This window comes from Strix aluco, chromosome 1, assembly GCF_031877795.1.
Source record: "Strix aluco isolate bStrAlu1 chromosome 1, bStrAlu1.hap1, whole genome shotgun sequence".
Classification (NCBI taxonomy): Eukaryota; Metazoa; Chordata; class Aves; order Strigiformes; family Strigidae; genus Strix; species Strix aluco.
The window spans coordinates 50,948,529-50,973,231 of record NC_133931.1 but is presented as its reverse complement, the minus strand read 5'-3'; the positions used below and the strand labels follow the sequence as shown (position 1 = coordinate 50,973,231).

At 40.1% G+C, this 24,703-nt stretch overlaps 1 protein-coding gene across 6 annotated transcripts in view; it reads right to left on the bottom strand.

Moving 5' to 3' along the window:
• Positions 1-4,272: 4,272 nt before the first annotated feature.
• ZNF521 (zinc finger protein 521) overlaps positions 4,273-24,703 on the bottom strand; it is a 232,744-nt gene continuing 212,313 nt past the window's right edge. For all 6 annotated transcript variants that reach the window (XM_074820558.1, XM_074820525.1, XM_074820533.1 and 3 more), the window contains one exon: positions 4,273-5,101. In XM_074820558.1, the coding sequence (XP_074676659.1) occupies positions 5,072-5,101 (30 nt within the window). In that variant the 3' untranslated portion in view covers positions 4,273-5,071. The remainder of the gene's footprint in view (positions 5,102-24,703) is intronic.

Genomic DNA, 24,703 nt, shown 5'->3' with positions numbered 1-24,703 from the left:
GTATTTCATTTTACCCTTTACTAAACTGCATCTCCATGCTTAATGTTAACCTTCTCATTCAAATGTCATTAGCTGCTAATTAAGATGTTGATATGCTGATTGTGTATCTTGCAGTAGAGAGGATTTGCAGGCACTTACTAGGTGTTTATCAAACTCCAGCACTGTATTGGTTTAGCATAAGCGTGGCACATTTAATTTAGTGAACACTGTCCCAGTTCTCGACTCTTTTTTTCTAATACGTAATGAGCAAAACATGGCAAGTTGTCAGGAATCATCTGAGAAAAGAAGAAAAGTAAAGGAAGTGACCTAGGCACTCTTGTGCATACAGTTTTTACCTTTGATTTCAATACACCTTATTCAGAAATCTCTAAAAAGATCTCAGCATATTAATAACAAAATGAGTAAGCCCTTTGAATTTGTCTACAACTTACATTGTCCCATAGTCAGGAACAGAAGGCTCTTTAGTATTAAAGGTTTGTTTCAAGCAACTTCGTTGTTACTAACAAGAAGAGTTTAAATCAAAGAAAGGCAGTGATGATTCTGCTAGTGCAAAAGCAGTTCTGCAACACAGGGTACATTTTCACAGGACTTTTTAATATAATTTATGAATATTTGCTTGCAACATAATTGTCTTTTCTGCTGACATTTTCAAAGCAACACTGTGATTTGTTGGGTCTCCTGAGAGTCCGAGTACAAAACTGATAATTATATTAAATATACATAGACAATAAAGAGTGTGTTTACATAACTATGCCCATAAATATCTGATTGAACAGTCATTGTTCTCAAAACCCTTTTAAGCAGCTCTCTGAGGGATCCAATTCTAATGACATGATGGTTTAAAAGATGTTGCTCAGTCTTGTTCCATATTTAATTAACTTTCCTTTTTTAAACTTGTGATGGTGGAGACAATAACAAATAGCTCTGAAAAGAGAGCGAGCTTTGAAACATGAGTGAGACCTTGTCAGGCTTTTGTGTGCCACACACTGAAGAAGATCTGCACACAAGACTTGGTGGCCGGGGACCGCCCAGCTCCTGGGGGAGTGCATTGCTATAGCATTCACAGTTCACTACTACTACTAACAACAGCAACAACAATAATAATAATTAAAGAAATCTTCTGCATACAAATAAGGGAAGCAACATGGGGAGGGAAGATGGATGTATTAAATGGAATTGGTAAAATAGGCCTAAGCTTGTTTATTCTTGTGCTGCTACAGAGCAGTGAAGCAAATACTTTAAAGAGAATGGCACATTGCCCACTACGATGTAAAGGGCGTGTGAACATTAATTGAGCATCAGTGTATGACTGAACACATTAGACAGGAATCAAGGTAACATTTCTGAATTCATGAACGGTCTTATTCTACGGAGTCCTTTACAGTGCCTCATCCTAGACAGGGCTGCAACAGCAGCACAATATTCTGTTTTCACACTGAGCTATTTTTAATTGTCACCAATTATAATTCATTTACTTTTATGTGTCCTGGTTGTCACAATATTAACATTTGTAAGTCTTTCCCTTTGCAGGCTGTGAGAATCTGTTGTGACATCTCAATAAAGTGGGATTCAATCAAGGTGTGAATGAATTGTTAATCTTGTTATAAATAGATGGTGCCATATGTTGGTAAGGGAAGGGACGTCTCTCTTTTTCTGTTGTTGAGGACAGTGGTAATGAAACAAAGTGAGTGGTCATGCCAGAATTACTAATAAAAGCCCAGTCACTGAGACATGGGAAGGACTTCAGTCTTCTACGTGCTATTGGGAAGGAAGTGAGAACTATTAATGTGTCCTAGGCAGACCCTCTGAACTATTCTTTTGGGGGTTTGCAGAGTGACTCCTAAATCAGGGAAAGCAGTGAGAGCACTGGACTTTGGAGTGAACCAAAGAAGTTCTGATAATCTCCCTGTGAACTGAACCACCTAAAATGGACTGGAAAGTCAAACTTAGGCAACTGGCTATGAAAATGCATATGATGGTAAAACCTGTTTGGGGTAGCTGAATGTCATAAAGGCCTAATACACATTTATTCCTGGATCATCTTTTTTTCAGATAAAGAATCAGTGTGTTTCCTCATAAATCCAGTGCTCAGATATTATCTGGGTAGATCACTTCACTTCTGCAGTATAAATTCCATGTTTATACCTGCTTTAGGTCTGTGACGTTTCCTAAACACAGCTCTGGCAAACAAGCAGAAGGACTAATCATTTTATTAAACTATCCCTTACAGTAAAACTCATGTCCACTTGAAATCTTGGGCATAAAGCCAGTCTCAAAGGTAAAAGGATACCTTGTCCATCAATCTATCCACACAACCTTTGAACAGATTTATCCTTTCACATTGGGTTAAGGGTATGAGGAGGGGCTTCTCTTAGCTTTTGCTGACCCAGGACAGAGAAAGGCATGCCATAGCTGAAATGCACACACGCACACACAGACAGCCGTGTCTATTCTTCCAATAGGCAAGATGATCTGCCTCTCCTGTTGATTTTTCTAAACACTGCGGTAATTCCCTGAGGAATACTCAGTTCTCATTGGGAAGTTCAGATGTCTTCCATAATCTATTTAAACAGCTATTTAGGTATCACTGAGAAACCTGTTACTTTAGAAAAGGTAAGAGGATTCCAGCACTTGATACTAGCAGCCAGCTCTCAGAAGCCACCTGGGGCTGCCTGTGGCCGTAAGACCCCCTCTATTCCCCCGCACCGACCTGAAGGGACAATCAATGCATAAAGTCTTCATCACATTCGCTGTTGCTCTGTTTCCTGTTCCTTTATTTACATATCTAGAAATTCAACATCTTTGCATGTTTTGCAAGCTGTCATGACATGAGACGCTAGTAATATGCTATGTTTTGCTTGCTAACATATTTTTGACATATTTTAGCTTTCGATTATAAGATTGCATCTTTCCCAGCTACCATCTGTCTCAACTCAGTGGCACTCTGGCATTTACAAAAACAGTAGGGTGTAATATTTCTTATATACTTGAACTCTACTAGAAACATGTTATTTTCAGTCTTAACCAATATGTCACACTTTCACACATGAAGGCTGAAATGTCTTATATCCTTTAAGGTATCTGTCAAAAATAAAGAATATATCACCACATTCAATTTGGCTGAGCTGAGTAATATATTAATGAGAGTAAGAATGGGAACAGTTTCTGACTTATAAATAGAACTGGCATTTTTCAAGCCTTGTGTACTCATGCCTGTATTTATCCTTTTGTCAGCACAAATGAGATATTAATACAAAACTCAGGAATTTCTTTTTTGTATTGGGCAAAATATGCATAATATTCTCAAAGCTGGAGTTTTAAACATGACACATTTTTTCTTGGAATATCTGGTAACTAGATACTTTCTGACTTTACTTCTTTCCTCTCCATCCTCCATCTGTGGAGAGACAAAATGTGACATTCAGCAAACTGGAAATCACACTTTATATCCACCCTGACAGCACTAGGCAAGTGTCTCCAGCCATTTGGACTGTTGTGATGTGCAGCTCTTTAACTGCAATATTTCAGCAACACTAGTTTCCATGGGATAAAACCAACAATTCCAGCAATAGGATAGGATACTAAAATAGCTGGAGAACAGTTTTTTGGTCCTCTTTTGTAGGTGAGCTGGAGAGGTGGGGAATATTGGTAGGCAAGGAGAGTTATTATCCCCTTCTTTCTTCTTTTTGAAATTGCAGGCAGTCAGGAGCCAATTCAGGCCCGAGCAAAGCTGTGAGGTCTTGTGACAGCTTCCCCAGGGCTGCAGTGCTAGTGAGCATCATCCCGTGATGTGCTTCACCTCCAGTCCTGCTACCTGTGTCAGAAGCGAGGGTGAGGGATGTGAGGTTGACAGTGCTACTGGCAGAGCTGTGGTGGCTCCCAGTTGACAGTACTAGACCCAACTCACATAATAATATCACATTGAAATACACTGCTAATTATACACAGAAGATGTGCGATGCAGCAACCAACATGTCAAGTGTACAGGGTATGAAATTGTTGAGGCTGCCAAATAAAACAAACTAACAAACAAAACCAGAAAACAGTGAATATTACCCTCAAGCACACATTGCTTTGCAGTGGGCCAGCAGATCTGTTTCTACCAAGTTTATTTAAATGCCTAGCTTTGAGAAAAGTGACCTACTCCTACTGAGCAGTGTATAGGTCCTGATACAATGGGATTCCAGATCTTGGTGGTCCTTTAGTACTACAGGAGCAGTAATAACAATGCTATTTCCAAGGAAAAAGACAAGACACAAGCACGCTCACACATAATGGTAAACTGAATTTATTTCCTTTTGGAAAACAATTCCAGTAATCTCCAGGTTCAGACCGCAGAGTAAACATTAATAACAGTAACATACAGGTTAGTTCAACTGATTCAAGAATTTGGCCGTGTGAAATCATTAAGGAAAGTCTTGAACACTCAAAGCTTCAAATGGTATCCAGAAAAAAAAACTTCTTTGACAATCTACATAACAACTATTGCATATATGGTAATGCTATCTGTCATATCGCAAGGCTTACAAATATATATACGGGCCTTATTCAACTGTGGGTTCCTGCTCTGTGAGAAAGAGTCTCTTCATATTTTTTGCAAGAATCTTCAACAATAAAAAATAGTCTTAGATTCATCCGTTTGTATACCAAAAGAGAGATTTCTAGACTGAAGTTTAAAGGAAAGGAAGGCCAAACAGAGCTGTAATGGAACATAGCTATTACCTTCTCCCTCCTCCTTGAAAATGACACTTTTTCTTAAGCTATTTTTTTCCCTCACACAGTATTATTATTATTTGTATCTTTCTTGAATAGGGCCCAAGTCCACTTGTCTTTATAAGACCATTTTAGTATCAGACAACATAATACATGTGCAACACTTTATATACAGGAAGTCTATCCGGTGCTCAAAAGTTCAAACACATGAACATCCAACAGTTTCGATAATACAAGTTTTATGGTACAATACAATGTTTCTGAATAATATACATTAACAATGAAAGTTTCGTGCAAAGAGTAAAACGTGTTCCCTTTTTGTGCCACAAAGAATTCTCTGGAAGAGACAGGCCTTGCACTAACTGCTGTGCTGGGTCATCGTATGATTCTGTAACAAAAATAAAAGAAACAGCTTAGTCACAGAACAGGTATTTCTATATGAAAAAAAGATGCAAACCCAATTCTCCCAACATATCTTGCAAAATGGGGGACTGGGATGAGTGTATGCTCAACCCCTCCTTGTTTTAGAGCAGCCAGAAGAAGCATCTTTATCAAAGAGCAGAGCTTTCCCAACTGTTTCACACTGGTGGTCGTGCACAAGAATGGCGACGCGCTCTCTCTAGGTAGGTTTGAGCTGACCTGCCCCAGTGAAACTGCATGCCAGCTCGGTGGTTCTGGTGTCCGCTTACATACGGCTCATGGTTTGTACATTATGCAAATGAGAAGTGCATTTATTTGTCGTAGAAGACCTTGCTGCCTACAAACCAAAAAATATGCTAATTGGACTGTGCTTCCTAAACTGTGGCACCACTTCAAATGTTTTATTGCATTAAAACCTATTTCCCCCTAAACAGTATACACAGTATATTCTGGTAAGAGTCATTCTGTGCCTAGCAGAGAGCTCAAAGACTGATGAGAAAATAGGTGGGGTGCCACAGCCCTTCCTTCTGTCACCAAAAACCACAGGTACTTTTCCTCAAGTGAATGCAGTGCCTTATGTGAGGTGACACAGGGTGGAATTTGGAGTCTGAAATTCTCCCTTCCCATACAAGTAATCACCAAATCCAGCAGCAAACACAAGTTTCACCCTCTTTTTACTGCTGTCTTAGTCGAGTCAACCACTTTTAGGGATGAGAGATGCTATTTCAATGCCTGCACTGGCTCAGATCCTTCACAAGCATTGAGTTAAGAGCAAGGACCCCATCTAGTATGTGCTAAGTCTTTTACAATGCACACTGGATCCACAGATAACTGGAAAAGGTCTGTGAATGCTGCTTCTCAGCCAACAGGGCAGCCACTGATGAGAGATGAATTCTCCCCTTAGTAATCTGGGCCAGATTTGGGCCAGCGACCCAGAGGGCAGGGGTGTGACGTCCTGTAATTTGCTCCCAGCACGTCCAGTCCCTTCACTCTGCTTTATTAAGTTAATCTGTTTTAAAACCCCTTTGGACTAACACACTTCAGGATGAACCTGTTCCCAAAAGACAGTCATCATTTTCAACAAAGTGAACATCTACTGAACCATACCCTCCAGAGCCACCCATGAAAAGGCACAGGAAAACAGTCTTGGTGAAACAAATGTGAAATACAGCGTGACTGCAGACCAGCCTGAGAGTTTTCCCTCCCTTCCTCCTTCTCTCTCCCTAAACTGTGCACGCACACAAACAATAGTTCATGGGACATTTGGCAAGGAAAGGATCTTACAGTAAGACTGAGGAATTTTTAATGTAGTGCCATTCTCAAGATTAAAGGAAAATGACCCAGTGACACTCAAAGATGCAGTTTCCAGATGTGAATACAAAATGATTTAATGCTGATGGCAGGAATTCCAGACTGTCCAAGGCCAGAGAGTGTTAAAAAAATACACTCTACCACTTGATTTCATCTAGTTTCTTATCCTTCCATAAAATCATTTCAAAATGCTGTAAAGCAGTAACAATAGCTGCAGACCAAAATGTTGGCTGGTCACAGGTAATGGGCTCTGACTTTAAACCACAAAAGCAAGGAAATTAAGAGTTAAGCCTGACAGTCAGCCCTTTTGTCATCCTGTTGTGTCCATTTATTGCAGCACTTAAAGCATAACACCACAGGCTTATTGGAGACCCTGCAGTACCTAGAAACAACAGGACAAGTTAAATATGGGGTGGCAGCCTGAATTCTGTTTTTTTTCTCTGCTTCTGAGTAGGTGAAGTCATATACCAGTAGTTACATTGCAGAGATATTTGGGGGGGGGTGGGGTGCTGGTGTCTTTTGTTTCTAATCTACTGAGAGAGCAAGCATGTCAGTCATGCCCATTTTTTATTTCTTTTCACTAAGTAAAAAATGCATAATCAGTTTGAGGCTGAATGAACAGTTGCATATGAAGCAGTCAAAAGGTGTTTTAGAAGTGTACCCACAACTCTGGCTGCAAGACACTTTTGATTAAAAAATAAAAAGGCCCAAATATGAAGGAAACAAAATAAAACACAGCATAAGGACTGACTTGCCCTTGCTCTCAGTGTCCCTGACTCCTGTGCCCTGGTGCAAAATGAGATTCTCTAGAGATAATGAAGAGATAATAGAAAAAAAAAAACAAGTGTTGCAGAGAAGAACAACATGAGGAACATTCAGAAATGCTTTGAGCAGTTTAGGCCTTAAAAAGGCAACTATAGTTATTGTAAACAGTCAAAACAAAACATGGTTTCCAAAGTAATTAAGGCTCCCCAAACGTGAGGGACTAGGGAGAAATACCTATCTGGCTAAGTGGCAAAAAAATACAAAGTGGAAGCACTTCAGAAGCATAACACTGACAAGACAAGCAGGCGAAGGATAGGAGGAGAGAGATAAGAAAAGGAGGAAAATTCTTTAATCCCACAGAGAGCCATATTCCACTCCACCAAAAGCCATCTATTGGAGACCCCATGTCTAAGTGACTGAAAATTGCAAACATTAATCCCAGTTATGAACTGTTGTTGTTTTTATGAGGGGTGTTGTGTTTAAAAATTTAGGGCAAAAATTCTCCTCCATTATCCACACAGCAGATCTCGACTCTGATAGTCTCTTTGCCTTGTGTGCAGCGAGCTCCCCGCCTCCGCGGCGGTGGGAGCTCAGGCAGGCGGGGAAAGCAGAATTTGGAGCTCCCGCCGGCAGGGACATGGCAGGGACACGGCAGGGACACGGGAGCGTGGTACACCCAGGGAGAGCACAATATTACAATCGAGATCCCCTGTGCGGCTCGGAGAGCGCGCTGCCCTTCACTAAAGACACACTACACAAGCTTGAAACACGCCTCCTCCGGAAACTTCCAACTAGTTTGCCTGAGTTTGGAGCAATTAGTACATCCACTTGCCAGAGGAGTCATTTAACTAAGTACAGGAGATATCATATGCTCCCTTTCTTTGCCTCCCCCAAATTTGATTGCACATAAACACATCTGTTTAATTATGAGGTAGTCTCCCTACGAAGCAAAAATTTCGATTTCCTACTTAGCTATGGAAAGGGAAAAATATTTTTTCTTAACATAATCTTTCCTGGACTTCAGTAATAGCTATCTTAACATTTCCAAGAGCTGTGATTTCATGAGGAGAAACTAGTTTGCAAACACAAACGCAAGCTTTCCATGCACAAAATGGAGGAACAGTGAAACAGGAGGTGTGTGTGTCGCTGCATTTGTTACCGCATTAGACACAAACTGAGCCAGGAAAACTCCTACATCCCCAATTTCTCTGTCTCAGTACTATCTGTGTGTATTACCTTAGAAAACCTGAATTCAATACATTTCACAAGCAAAATAAACTCTTAAAATGCATTTGCCCTGTTCCTAGAGATAATTATTTTTGTTAGCAGAATCCAGAATCCCAACTGTTATGTGAACTGCTATAAAATTATATGTCACCGCTTTTCTGGATGAAAATGCTTTGAGATATCCCTGTTGTTAGTGTTAAAGAGTTAAAAACATGCAAAGATTTCATAATAATACTGGGTGGAATAATCTCCTCAGCAAAAAAAAAAATATAAAAAGGTTTCTTTGCAGAAATGCTGGAGACAAAAGAGGTAATACTACTTTCTGTTGTTTGGCGTATGTCTTTGTGTTTCAGATAGAACATGAGAAGTACTAGCTAGCAAAAAGCTCCCACCCACAGCATCAAAATTAACGAAGAAAAAAATATCCACAGATAGCCACAGACTCACTAGCCCATTAGAATCTTTAATGTGAACTGCGGTTGCCTTCAATTTAAATGGGGCTTCTGTTTTTTATGACTAGATGAAACAAGTGATGGTTGTACCTGACAAACAGTGCAAAGAGGGTACACGTGAAGAAATATAAAGATGAAATGTAGATGCATTATTTCAACAGATGGTAACAGTACCATAGCAGCATGTTATTTTTTCCTTAGTTCAAGAACACAAACATGAGTAATCAATCATCACTGATTAAGTAATTATGGTACCCTACATGTTATCACTTATCTGGAATCCTTTATCAGCGTACATTACGGATCATCTTGTATTTTTTTTTGCATTAAAAAAAAAGCACCCCACTGCACTGCAATACAGTTCCAGGTTGTAAAACAGAACTCTACATTACTATCAACCTTTAAGCGCTACAGTTTTTTTTTAACAAAAGCAATTGGTTTCCAACAGGCTGGATAATAAGTCTTTTGACCTGCATTCTTCTCTGACCCATTAAGGTCACCCCTGTGCTCGGGCATATAGCTGACTTAGGAAATGCCTGCAAGTCCTGCATTTCATCTCCTGCCCACTCAAAATAAAGCTTTCTTTAAATGTGTCTGTACGGGTCCCTGAAGACCAGGGAGGCATCCCTGTAGTGGGCAATGGAGGGACAGAAGCTTCTGCCTTTATTAATGAATGCAGACCATTATGAGTCTGGCTGGCTCCTGCACTGTTCCCAGAAGCATATACTGTACGTGACTTAAAATGCTAGAATATTGACACAAAGCGAGCTGGGCACCCCTAAGGAAAATTACTCCTTGGATATAATGTAGGCTCGTAACAGCTATTAGAGTACAAAATAAAACCCTCCGGGATCAAACTGACATATACCACATTCTACCTACTCCTCAAACATTAGAAGAATTTCTTTGTGAAGGCATTCTCAAGGACAGCATTAAACTGACTTTTGTAGCAATCTGCAACAGCTTTTTGGCTTACAGCTTTTAGTACTAAATCTCTAGTTTGAATCAATATAAGTACTATATCTTCCACATTAATCAATACATTTGGTTCAATACACGTTCTATTAAATTATACTTTCTAATCAAGATTTTCTGCTTCTCTTCCCTTCTTTTTATTCCAACTTCTTACCCTGGACCATACTTTTCAAACTGTCTGCAGCTACCAAGAGGATGTTGGATTTTCCAGAACCAAAGGGGAAGAAAAAAAGGCTTGTGGAAAAGGCAAGCCTAGCTAAACCTTAAGTGCAGTGGTAATGACGAATCAAAAATGCAGTTTCACAGTGTCAACATGGTTTCCAGAACTTCGGTCTGATGCTTTGTTACTTAACTGGTTGACACAATGGAAGACCTCTCAGGCAGAAAGCTCTGCACTCCACACTGCTGAAACACTGTATCATGTGGAAAGGTGGGGGGACGAGGGAAGAGGAGTATTAACTGTTAACACCAAAACCAAATAAATGAAACTTACTCAGATGTAACTATAACTTTAAGATAAATCTCAAAAAAGGTTGATTTTTATAGCCTTTCTTCAAACTTGTACTGCTTCAGTACTGCAGCACCGAGCTTCTTTCTTCACAGCCCCATTATATTGTCGCAGGGTTCTTCCCTGGTAAACTGTAATATGATTATACCCTAGACTAAAATGATGAGATATTTAGATTTGTGGGATACTAAGATTAAATACATACTATAAATTAAGATGTAAAAAGATATTATTTAGTCCAGGTCTTTGGGGATATTTGAAATGTTTGGATAGAAGATGTCTCCAGCAATCTGAGTGATGTACACAGTTACAGTAAATGACTATTCCACACCTGTGCTATATTTGGTAGAATGTGGTTATTCTTCATAAGCAGAGAATATGAAATGTAATGTCAAAATGACAAACATGTATATTGCAGGCATTTGCCACTGTCTTACAGATCAGAAACACTGCACTGATGTCCCTTACAGTCAGTTTCTTTTTCTTGTCTCCATATAATCACTGTAAACCTGCAGAGAAACTGTTGCATTTTCTTTTGACATTTAACATCATCTTACTCAGCTCACAATAGCATCTTATAATACTTTCTAGATGACACTGTGTCACCATTAAAGAAAAAGGTGAAATAGCATAATAAAAGAGAAGAACAAGAATTCATAGAATTTAAAGACAGGAAGGACCCATTAGGGCGTTTTCTCCACCCATCTTGCCAGTGTTGGATTATTGCCTATAGTGTAATTTCAAGTGTTTTGCCCAGTCCAATTTTAATTAGAGCTTCCAATGCTCCTCTTGGGAGACTATTTCACAACTTCACAGACCTCAGGGTTAGGATTTTTTTTCCTGATGTTCATCCCAGGAGAGGAAGAGGCTCAGCCAGCCCCAAATCACACATGAAACCAAATCTGCATAGTCAGGAGCTGGTTTCAGTAGATTATCTGGGCCATTTCAAAGCATCTGAAAGCAGTAAACTTACTTTCAATGTCCCAAAACATTAAAGCCCTGGCTCCACTGCTGCTGCAAGCAATTAAGAAGATTCTGTTACATGGGTTTCTCAGGCTCAGCTGCTATACAGGTAAAAATGTAGTATAGGTGGGATTTGTGTTCCTACAGCAAGGGCAACCACTTTTACAGTCCACCTCCACCAAATGAATTAACGGAAGGTTAGGGTGATATCTAGGTCTAGTCTATGCTATAATCCTTCATTGTACTGATAGAGCATCTATGAACACTCAGACTGTAAACATTTCTATATTTTTCACACAGGTGAAATACAAAAAGAGCTACTTCAGTTGAAGCTCATCAACAGATGATGTGACCATAGATTATTTTCCCTCTCAGGCCCCCCCTTCCTTTCATAAAACAGAAACTACAAGAAATTAACTTAAATTGTTGTATCTGAAATCTTGGAACTAACAAATGTTTCTGATGTGTTTCATCCCAGGAATTACAATGTTTCTGACACAAGAATCAACATATATTCAGATTTCAGGGGTCACACTTACCCTGAGTGAATGAGGGAGCTAGAAAGGAGGTGATGTCTAATAGTTTTTCATAGGTGATAAATAGGAAACCAAATGGAGACTTTGGTGTTCTGGACAGAAGAGAAAAAATTCCAGGCAAGATGTCCCTGCCACCAGCATCTCCAGTACTGCACTGCAGCTGGCAGAGCAGGACACGTACCAACAAATTTTTAAATGCACTAAAGTAGGCATGGAGTTTCATCCAGGCCAAGTTTGATCACCAGCATAGACCTAACAAAACACAGTCTCTGAAACTTGAGATTCCCAAGGAAATAAGGATTTGATCTGAACTAAAACAGAGCTAGTTCCACAACAAAGCAGGGGCCAAATCCCATGAGAATCTGTGTTCCCATAAATACTACTTATGTGTGGTGAGTTGATGTTTACCAGCCTTTGAGAATCAGGTCTGTTCTCAGACATGATGGCCAATTAAACGGTCATCTTAGGTCATGACTGACTACTGTTCACAATGATCATTTAGGAAAGTCTACACTGAATTGCATTTATTCATATGAATTAGTTCACCTAAGATACGTGATTCGGTATTATATTAATGTCTCCGAAATGGCATGACTGCTAATCAGATCGTACTCTTTATTGTATTTATGTAAAACTCTCAGTGTTCTGGTTCTTCTACTCAAGCGTTTCCAGCTGGGCCAGAAAAAAACCTACCCATAAAAAAGTCTCAAATTGGATAGCATGTTCTCAGGGATGCAAACTGAAAATTAAAACCAAAACCAAACCAAACCAAAACCCCTGATACCTATTTATCTTCAGAGACTTCCAGTAAGTCACTAGTAAAATGTCAATGATTCCTTTTGGATTCATTATTGTACGTGAGTACATATATCACAGATTTGTTGTATGGAAAAGAATGACATATATTCCTAGGTACAGCAAGTAAGACCTTCATCACTGTCACCAGAAGAGAACAGACACACACACAGGTGTCTGTTCACCATCCTTGCACCTTCCTCATTATAAGCGTTGGCAGGGGGCTTCTGGTTAAGCCCCTGACATAAATCAGAGTAGCTCCAAGGCTGTTTTAACCTATGGTGCCAGGCAATAGCCTTCCATATGACTCCCTTACCCTGTTAGTTGTTTACTGAAATGCAGTGGAACTTACAACAACCTCTTCCACTTCAGGTAAAGTGTGCCTGGCTGCACGGGCAATGTACATGTATTACCCTGATAAATGGTAAGATGATGGTGATGGGGAGGGAGGACAATGGTTAGGACATGTTCACAGCAATTCATTGAAACTGGGAAACCTTCCTGCTCTTTTATGCTGCAAAGGGGTTGTACTGCTAGTCAGGATCCAGGCGTAAGTCTTGTTTGTAGCAAAACAACGCTTTTGTGATACTGCAAGTGTTTGAAATTAATACACAAGCATCCTTCCCCAATAAGAAAATTGTTCATTAAGTGGGAATAAAAGCTTAAACAAAAAAGGCAAAAGAAGGCACTTCTGAGAAATATATCAAAAGTCTTATTACTTTAGGATATGGTTATGATTACCCTGGTATAAATTAAGAGAAACTCCTCTGAAATCAAGGGAATTTCAAGATAGGGACAAGTAAGAATAGAGCTAGGACTGTAGAGTTTAAAACAAAGTGAATATTGCTCATGTACTGGTTGATTCTTGCACTCTCTGCAGAGGCCATAGCCAGAAGTCTCTTCAACCTCTCAGACACAGCCAGGCAAAGAGCAAGCAGAACCCAAAGCTGAACAAATCCAGATGTATCTATAGCTATTGTATAACAGAGTAACAGGGGACAACAAGCTTTGATAGGCAATACTGCCTAATAAGATATTCAAGGATTAAGTCAGTGTTTTACAGACACATGTGTTCATGGGCTAGTTGTTGCTCTGCTTTAATTTTTTTTTCTTTGGTATATTTAATTTATCATGCTGGTGCTTTCTAAACTACAACATCTGTAAACAAGTTTAAGTTTGACCTCCCTCCCATTTTACATCCACAAGCAGCACTCCTACTTCGTGCTCTAATTTTAGATACCTTAAAGACAAACAAATCTGTGGGGGAGAGAGAAAGAGCCAACAAACCCAAACAACAAAAACAAAACCCCTTGTCTGACAATATGTGTTCATCTTACATGAATACAAATTTGCCTAGCTGGGAGCAAGAAACTGGCTCCTGGAACTGGAGCTACACTATGTACAGATTCCTTTATAGGTCAAACCCAATTAAACAAACTACTACTAAATATTTAACAGCTCAGTGCAGTAATTAGTGACAAATAATGGAAACTTAAATTGATAATCGCACAGAAATGTCCTGTTGGAAACATTACACGTTTCTTGCTCCTCCTGTTTCTCTCACACTCACTGAATCCTGATAGGTCTTTTCAGGGATTAAACTGACAAATGCATCTGGATTTTACACACAACTATTTGGTCTGCAATGAAGTTTTCTATGAAATGTGAGAAATTGAACTTCTTCTCAAAATTCCATTCTGGGTTCTCTGATTCAAAGCAGAGTAACTGCTAGATCATGAATTGATTTCAAATCTTAAAGCAACCGGCAGGTCCAGAATTTAAGCTCCTGTCCATAGGATTCAAAAGGTCACCCAATTAAAATGGGGAAGCACACAGAGCTGTGATTTATATGCAAAGAGCAACCTTTAAAACAATGAACCTTGCCAGCTTTCCACAGGTGCATGTACAAGAATTCCTTTGAACAAAATTACAAGTGAAATTACAAGTTTCTTGATACAGCCTGAAAGAAAAGGGCTGTTAACTTGTCTGCACTCTTATTATACAGACAGACACATCCCACACTGGTATTGATCGCCGAGTTCACCTCCCTACCTCGTGACATAACGCTAGGTACTGTGCTTACCAGGTGACAAAGGGACAGCCTGGAATCTGGATTCCCTGCACATTGCTGGCCAGCGCTTGGGGCCTTGTACAACAGCACTCAGCACACTGGAGGTTATGGATCAGCCCGAGATTAACTCAAAGCAACTGACATCGTTTTTGCTTAGATAAAAGCAAACCCTGAACAAGCCGAGTTTTGAAATCACCAAACCTGCCTGTTGTCGTTTGAACCAGACGAAACCAGGACACTGGCTCTAGTACATGGAAATCATATTTGAAAGCTATCCAGCCAGTAAGCCTACATGCACCCAGTTAAGAGAATGTATAAGTGGACTAGTGCATATTTTGGATCCTGAAATCAGGAACACAAGTGAAAATATGTCCCCTTGTGCATGATATATCAATTTAAAAATGTATAGGAAAGAAAAGGAAAAACTATGGAGTTCTGCTAGCTCTCCTCCTCTTCTAAATGCCCCAAACTCTGTTGCACATCAGTGCATCTTTTTCCTTCAAGACAGTTTGCAAGGAAAGCCACACTGAGCAGATTTGATGGTAACGGCCAAAAATTTCTGAGCTGATAAGCAGAGGCCCCCATGGCTTTTGCCCTCTGACTTCCTTCACAACTGGTTACTGTGCAAGCCCATCTCGGACATCTTATAGTCCTTTTTCCTACTGCTCTTCAAACAACAATAGTGGGAACTGGGACAGTGCTTATGTGGCAGGCTTGGTGTGTGTGTGAATGACAAATCTACTTGTTGGAAAAGAAAATAAGAACAATTTTTATCCCTTCATAGCTGGTAAATAGTTAAAAAGTTAAGAACCCTATGTTGAAACAAGTTCTTAGAGCAACCTCATCTGAGTTCCCTCCTTTTCAGTGCAAGAAACTCCATATTGTAAAGGTGACTTTGGAGAGACCAGAATGCTATTTTGTCCTTTATAATGAAGTCACTACTTCTCTAAATTTTGTAAGGACACACACTGTAAATCAATAATCTGGAGCATTTACTGACGTGTGGTACCAGGACAATAAATTTTATGTTTGTCATTGTGGTTGTTGGTTGTAAAATGCAGAAGTCTGAATTCTCTATTGTCTTCTGTTTTGTTGTCATTTGCATTTGTAAAAGAAGTGTGAAATGTGACCACAGCTAAATGGGAGGAATGTTACTCTCACTTTCTCCTGTTTTCAGAGCCTATAAAAGGGGGAAGACAATGAAGTCCAACATCTACGTTTTAATACTTCCCCTCAGCAAACCAAGAAGTACTACATAAAGAAGCATCCTTTTATGTCTTTTTCCTTCCTCCCCATGAGGGAAGAAGTATCTTCCTACCAAATGTCATTCTTTGAGCTTGGTCATTCTGTTTCCTGTCACACAGCTGGCCAGTGACACGTTGCAAGTCAGACATGTCATTAGATCCTGCCTTGACCCTGCAGTGACAGTCGAAGAAATGCCTCCCCTCACCTCTGGGTTTGGCTTGTGATGCTGTGGTACTCCTGTCTCCTAGGCTATCTTCTGCCAGGGGATCCAGCCTCGTGCAGCTGCTGCTTTCACCCCTTGCTGCCCATTTGGACTGTTTTTTTATCATGGCAATCTTCTGACTGAGTGAAAAGAATCACATTTAGGAGGAAATAACTGGAGACAACACCTACACTCATTTGCTGTCTGTGTTTAGTGCCAAGGTGTCTGAAATACAGAACTTTAATTCCTTTACAAAAAGATGTGCTGTAGCTATGGTGAGGCTAATCTATAACCCTCGCAGTCTTATATAATTTGCTACTCCAAGTTAATTTTAATTCATTACAATAAAACCCACCTAATTAAAGTAACTCTTTAAAGTGAAGTATTAGCTCGATCCCAGGAAAAAAAAAGCAGAATCTTTGCTATCGAAGTGCAATTCATCATATCACAGTGCACACTTACATAAATTCAAAGGTAAGCTATAAACAAGTACCCACAGCAATCGTGCCATGCATAAAGGGGCAGGCAACAGGAGGCCTGCCTTCTAATCAGCCCTCAAAGGAACCTGCCACACAGAAGTGGCACTTACTCTAATTTAAAGCTCTCACAGTTACTTTACCTTGGCAAAATTTATAAACTAATAACTTTAGTAAACAGACTGGCACTCCAAACAGAAAAACAAAACCAACACAACGGTTCAGGCTTGCAGAGAAAGCAGCTTTTCCAGAAAGGTACTGTCTTCAACAATGAGATAAAACATGTGTTTGGGGGCTACTCTTACGGTCCCTGATGTTCAGTAACAGTTCTGCACTGTCCCGTTAGGTCTGTACTACTACTTCACTGTGGTCTATAGTCTATTGTCCTCGCAAATCTTTTCAGCTCTTAAGACATTTTACACACCTGTGTATTAGTGTTCTGGTCAGCTCAACCAAAGAAATACTTCTGGATTTGAAAGAGCCTACTCTGGGGCTATGGCTTTCCTTAAAATGTCATTAAATTGTCACGGCAATCTGCTTTCAAAATGTCAGTTTAAAAACATATTTAATATTTGCCATTAAAGCTCACATTCTTTCTAATCTCTATTATTTTTGCTTCTCAGTAACTGTTAAGAACTACAAAAATTATACTGTTCTCCATTTACATACATGAAGAAAAAAAAAAGAAATTCAGAAAGCAGTAATAAGGACTAAGCAGAAAATCTCTGTAATACATGCAGCACAATATTGGAATTTTTTGTGTTATGTCCTAAAACACACCACTTTGTAGAAAGTTCCTTTTCAAATCAAAGCAATACTACAGTAAAACAACTGCAGGCAAAATTCCTAAGACACAATGCAGTTTGTGTCAGAACGCTCATCACTTCAGGCTGACCTGTCAAACTATCTTGGGGAACATGGTAAAAAGGCAGATCTGCAAGTTGGTAAAAAACTTTTGAATGATAAAAAATACGCCTTGCTCACAAACCACAGAATGTCATGCAATGTTAAATGAGCTGTACTGATGCTTACAGCAGATGTCCATCCCTTTCTGCTGCTTATAGGCACACCTGCTCGGGCTGTGCTCCTAAGACCACTGAGAGGGAGCCAACATTTTGAAGCTCTAACAGAAGAAACCAAATAAATAAAAAATCTGTGCTCAGATGAGTGATGCAGAATAGAGATCGGAATTTAGTACTATACACATATACCTGCTATCAGCAATAGAGCTATGTTGTAAACTCGGTACAGGTGAAGCCAGCGAGATGACATTTTTGGACCTTGATAGGCAATTTCTGGCACCTGCATTTTCAGGAGTTTCTCAACACCTTGCAGAACCTGACCCCTGCACCCAACCCACATCCTTAGGGGACCTAGTATGGTCTGAAGGTACCTCTTTTTACACAGAAGGAATTAAGATTTTGGCCATGGGGATTTTCCAGAAACTAATGCAATTGTCAAGACAGTCTACAGAACTCACCAGAGAATCATTTCTAAGGGTTTTTGAAATCACCACTTTTCATAGATATATTTCTCTATTAATTTCTGCACAACAGTCCAACATCTGCGGAAACTTATCATTCTCTGTTAAATTGTGTACATTTTCAGACTCATTCCTATAAAACCACTGTATATTTTTGTAAAGCCATGCAGCCTAAACATTCAAATCTTGGGCCACTATAGTCCTCAGTGCACGTTAAAGTGTCTATAAGGCTGCCCAAACTTATGCCAGCTTGTAATAGCCCCCATGGGATTGGTATATCAATTAAAAATCCTGGAATTCATCAGAGTCTGAGACACACCTGTGAGAACCAAAAGGGAGTGATACGGAATCAGCTAGCAAAATAAACAGGAATTGCTGCATACTGAGGGAATCCTTGGCTGTCTGACTAAGGTACCTTTTATACTAGCAGGGGATGCAAATTGGAGCCCGAGGATCTGCACTTTCATTTTCAAAGCACTTCGCAAACATCAACCACTTCACCTTCACGCCATTGCTGCAAGGGAAGTAAATATGTACAGTTCCAGCATCCTCTGTTTTCTGGAGGTGCAAAGAAGTACAGGGTATTTTTACAGGCACAGTCTGTGTTCCTTCACAAAAGGGAGCTTTTGACAACCTCTTCCTTCGTGGGCAAATGAGTTTCCCAAGGCCACCGAGGGAATTGGTGGCAGAACAGGGATTACTAGAGAGATCCTGCTATCTAGCCTGGTGCTAAGTCCACCCTGCCTCCCCTGCAACACACAGAAGCAACTTGCTGAATTCCAGCCGTACGCTGCTTTGCTGTAGAGGACAGATTACTACATGTCATCCTCTATAATCTCTCCTGTAAGAGGGATTCTACACGCTTCCTGGGGACCCCCCCCTTTGCTTCCCCCCACAAATGGTGGCAAGGTTAGAGACAAGTTGTTTTCTCAAGGCTGAGATTAAAAATGGCTCTGTGTTTTGCTAAGCATTCCTCTGAAGCACAGGCAGCGTGTGCGTGTGTGTCTGAAAACGACCCCAATGAAAGGAAGGAATGAGAGATGCTAAACAATGCTGTGCAAAGTTGCAGACTGTTCGGCTACAGGCCAGAAAATGAATCCAATTTTTCATTCTGTCATTATAAATATTTCAGTGCAAATGGTACTGATTTTCTGCAACTGTGGTTAAGCAAAGGGCCTCCGAGTGAATATTTCAGGAAAAAAAAAAAAAAGAAAAAAAGAAGAAGAGGGAAGGGAAAAAAGAAAAAGAAAAGGGAGGAGGGAAAATTAAGGTTAGCAACCAATTAATTTCCAACTTTCAGTGTAAAAGATTCTGGGAAAAATTCTACAGTGATGCAGCGTGTGACTCAAAGAAGGAGGAAAAAAAACATTTACTCTGCTCTTCTTCTGACAGTTTCTCATAAAATATCTGCAGTCCATCTATCTTTTAGTACTCCAGGCTCCTCTGGAGAGCAGAAAATAGTAGTTTAAAGCTCACTTCAGTGCCAGTCTGCGGGAGATTGCTTTCCACAGGACCCCTGCTGATGGAGGCCTAGGGGAAGAGGCCCAGGAGTTATTCAATCAGTCCAAGGCTCTGGGGCGGCCGGGGCTCCTTTGAGGGCTGATTATAAAGCTGCCCTCCTGTTGCCTGCCTCCGAACAGAACGAAATGAGCAGCCTCTTGCTGAGCAGATTCTGCAAGAAGGAATTTCACCTGTCATGGAGTTTGTCAGAATTTCAGGATTTATCTTGGTGCAAAATTAATAAAATACCAACTAGGATTTCAGCCTGACTACTCAGCTGTGTCATCTCAAAGTGATCTTTCACGTAAGAAAACCTGGACACAGAGCTACTGAAGTCATTCTTGCCCTACTTTTGCTCAGGAGCTTCGGCAGGATGCTATGACTGAATAATAAAACGATTAGAGGTGGATTTCCTGACAATTACACCCAACGTCAAGCACTGGGTGGGTGCTACTGTCCTAACGCGTGACCTTCCACCTTACTTCTGTGGTTCCTAAATCTCCCTGGAATAAGCTAGGAATCAGAAATAGAAAAAGATCATTTCTGCAGTTTATAACCTAGCAGGTCCCTTATGGCAGCACATCTGTTAAGTTCATACACTGGTATTCCAGGTCTGGATTTGATTTATAAGTTTTAAAGGAATACAAACAACAGACTACATAAGATTACATTCAGTGAAACACTGCAAATTAATATTGCTGTGACAGTCAAGTACATGGTCTTTTAACCGTATTGTGAGTCTAATATTGCGGTAAGGTGCCAGGTTGATAAAGCATCATCTCAAACCTCTGTGAACTGAGTTCAGTTCTTTCAAAGCTAGACAGTCTCACCGGTCTTCTGACAGTGCCTTACAGCAATAATAATAATAAAAAATCTTTGTACACTACCTATTTAAGTAAAATTGTGCTAGCTTATAGCACTTGGTCACATGAATTTCAAGTCTCAGGTAGCATAGAAGCAATTAACTTGCAGCCTGCAAGAAAGCTTTTCACCTAAAAGAGGAGATCAACTTGTAGAAAATAAAATAGTTGTCAGTTAAGCCAGCTGATGGGTAAATAAATATTATTCAATTTACAATGCCATTGGTTCAGATCTTGACATGGAGAAACAGAGATCCACTGTACCAAGAAACAGCAAAGTATGCCCAGATTGGGACCAAAGATGCATTTGCCATCAGTAGCTCTTACCCTATGTCGTGGCAATTTCTATACACTGTCCAAAGCTGTTTGCTGTTTGAAGTAACAAATCTACCTTTCTGTCTATTTGCTCATCAGCATTTTCTAACAAGAGCTTAAAACAAACGGTAACGTATCACTTTCCTACCTCCTCACCCTTTAAATGACAATTCAACATTAATACACATCATAAAGCCACCTTTACCAGGCAGTAGTAGTCTGACAGTTTTAACACCAAGAGATCTCACAGTAAAGCGAGAGAGAGAAAGCACGCAAGTGAATGCACAGATGGTGGGAGGGGACACAGGGTGCTCTCAGCAGGCTACAGTAGAGATGCATTAACTCCACAGAGGGATAAGGGCTTCCCACCAGTACAGTCATGAATTATAACTGAGCATGGGAGTGAGTTCTTAGTGCCTGTCTCACAGCAAATATACTGTTCCATTTTCCTGCACAATCACCTTTCACCTTTACAAACGCAAAGCAAAGCAAAATGCACCACTAATACTTAACAATATCACAGGTTCTTTCTATTACATAGCACACATCTATACGCACGAAGTATGGGGGGAAGCAGGGTATTCACTGACACAGAGTGTCCCTAAGCAGATTTACACACCCATGATCAGTGACTGTGTCTAGTGAGTCCACTGCAAAATGAGACTATAACAATACAGATAAACAACTAAAGCTGCATGTAGAAATGTGTGTAACTCAGCAGTATTTGTTCACGAGAACTGAATCATCTCTTTCTCTCTTCCCTTGTTAACAGGGTGGAGGACACTCAATTTCAGCTTTGAACACAAGGGAAGCTCAACTTAAAAAAAAAATCATGAGAGCCTGCAAAAATTCACTCTTTTTCCACCCAAAATCATATTTCAGATTCAGTTTGATCAAAGCATGGTGAACCTGACGCCAATAACAGGTAGAAAACCTAAACCTAAAAGCTGTTCCTCCTCGTTGGGGTTTTGTAATGAACAGCTCCAGTTGTGTAGCCATCAGCATTTTTGACTAACGTTTGAAATGGAGAAATCTAATGATGCTAATTTTTTTTTCATAAAATAGAAGAAGATAAAAAAAAGAAGAAAAATAAAAGAAAAATAAGGAAAGTCACCACTTTTGAGCCAAGATTGCTGTTTACTGGAGTTTCCTGGATGTGTCTCTTTATGAATCACTGACCACACCTTGTTTTCACTATCTGCACCTCCTCCCTAGGGGAATTCATCCCCTCCCAACTTCCCTCCTACTCAATGAACCTATCAATGGAGAAAACTTGTTATTTTAGGCAGCTGAAAATTTGACCAATTTTAAAGGATTCATTTACCATGCCTTTCACTTTCGTTTAAATCCTCAGTGTTCCTGTTCTAAATGACAGCACCGCAAGCACTGCTTTTAAGCACTATTCATCTTGCCTACCACATCTCAGCCTTTCACACAGAAGGCTGCTCTCTCTCCAACAATGGAGCCTCACTCCTTTATAGCTTGAGGGCAGAGACTGTTACTAGCTGTAGACTTGCTGCAAATATCACAATAAAGGATACAAATGTGAATTTCTCTTAAAATACAGGTTCAGCTCTGGAGGTACCTTGCTTTAGAAAACTCTGTCAAGAGCAAACAATATATCTTTCTCCAAAATGCATGGCAGCCACCCCATTGAAACAGCTTTTCCAAATGATCTAACGTGTCAACGGAATCAGAATGCTTGTGAATTTTATACTTTTCTCCACTTTGGGACTCTAATCGATATTTTAGCTTCCTTCACACTTCATATACTCAATCTTGGTTTGGCAGGATGTCTTGTGAAATATTAAAAAAACAAAGAACAAACATCCCCCCTCTCTCCAAATCCCTGGAGCTTGAGGAGATGCAGGGGCTACCCAGCTAAGCTCTGTGATAGAAGAAGGTAGGGTTCAGACTACAGAGCTGAAGAGGTGGCAGGTTTGCTGTTACTGAGCCCCTCTACCTATGCTTTGGTACACCACAACCACGAAGGGAGAGGATGCTGGGGTACATGGGGGCCATGGCAACCTCCTGCCAGTGCACTGGAGGGAAGAGGGGGCAGACCTCGAGCGGCAAACTTTCAGTGATACCGCTGTGCCATCACTCGTTGGGAAACTGCAGGACCAGTGGAGAGTGGAGCCAGGAATGAGGAGCTTATTCATGGGGATGGAGTAAGGGGGGCCAGCAGCAGGGTGGGGGGAAGGGAGGCAGATTTGCAGAACTGGCCATGAAGCTCCTCAGTACACCATAGCTGGATGCTTCATAAAGTCACACTGATGGCAGTCCCGGAGATGGCCATCTGTTGTCAGCTCTGGGCCAGATGAAAGATAATATAACGGCAGCTACTGGTAGCTAACAGCAGGGCAGTTGTAGGAAGGAATGTGTCCTAGAATGAAGAAGTGGTGCTTCCTGTTTAGCACAGAAAATCAGTCATCGATATCAACTACATTAGCAACAAATTAATGGATGGATAATTAAGAGAACTGAACTGATCTACCAGGGAAATTATTCAAATGCAAACAGAGTGCTTATTTCTTCTGCTTACTCCAGGTGTATGAGCCAACTGATCTGACTAATGGCAAGGTGTAGGCTGAAACGTTCAGGGCACAGATGATAAAACCTCATTTTCTGCAAAGGGCAGAATTCCATTTCTAATGATTATTTGTGGGTCAGGGAATACATTTACTGCTTCCCCTGCCCTCAATCTACAACAGGACTCCCTGATGTTCACAGAGGTTTCTACAAAGACTGAGGGTAGAAATTGGCCTTTATGTAATAACTGAACTTCCCCTTATTATTACCATGATTTATTTTTACAAGTGCCTTATCATTATTATCAGCATCACTCAGCAGAAAAATGTTTGCCTTCCCAAGCACTATTATTTCTATGTTGTTTCTTTCTTTGCCCCATAATCTCCTTTCTACTTCTCTTCTATTCCTTTGCTTTTGTTTCATTCTTCTTCTACCTTTCTGTGCATTTTCCTTTCTGCAGCAACTTCTGATTTGCTTCTTTAGTCTGAAATCTCGCACACCTTCCTGTTCCATTTGCTAAAACAATCAGCAATCATGATGTTAACGTTGGCATGTAATGTTACTGATATGTTTCAGAGTCAACAGGACAACAAAAGGAACAGTGGAGCTTATCTTCTGATTGCCATGAATTCATGCTGCTTTCAGACTGGAGACAACAAACTTCATTTAACATATTTGCATTACACAGATTTTTCAGTCACAAGGATTATGAACTGTACGTTACCTGATTCTGCAGAATTTATTTAACATTGACCATACAAGGCAATAGGAGAACAGATCCAAAGTATGGGTTCATCTTTTTTGTTGCTACTGATTTTTTTGAAAATAGATACCTATATTTTACAAAAAGAATCCGGGTATACAAGAGCATAAACAGGAAGGAGTAGGCAAAATAGGGACATATATTCAAGCACATACACATTTGGGTATGACTCTATCCCCCTTGCTTGATTTTGTATAGGTACTTTGTGGGTATAGCCCAGTACTTACTTTGGACAGTATATTTAGCTTCCAATCCTTTGCCATTTTACTGTTCCTTAAGTCTGAATTTCTTTTCAAGATTAAAATGGTGTATTTAAAGGCAATATTCATCACTTAACTGCCACACGGTCTTTGTCAATTAATTCTGTAATTTCATCAATAATATCACTCAAGCATCTGAAAAAAACCCCTCATAATTGTGATTCAATTGCTCCAGAAATTTAAGGAATGCTCTCTCAGGGAATGTATAAGGCATGTTGTGAACACGTTGTTTCCTGCTTATTTACAGGCAAAAGTGCGGAAGGTTTCACAGGCAGACTGTTGCCTGTAGACTTACAAGTATTATGGAGTATGTGGAGACGAAGTAAGAACT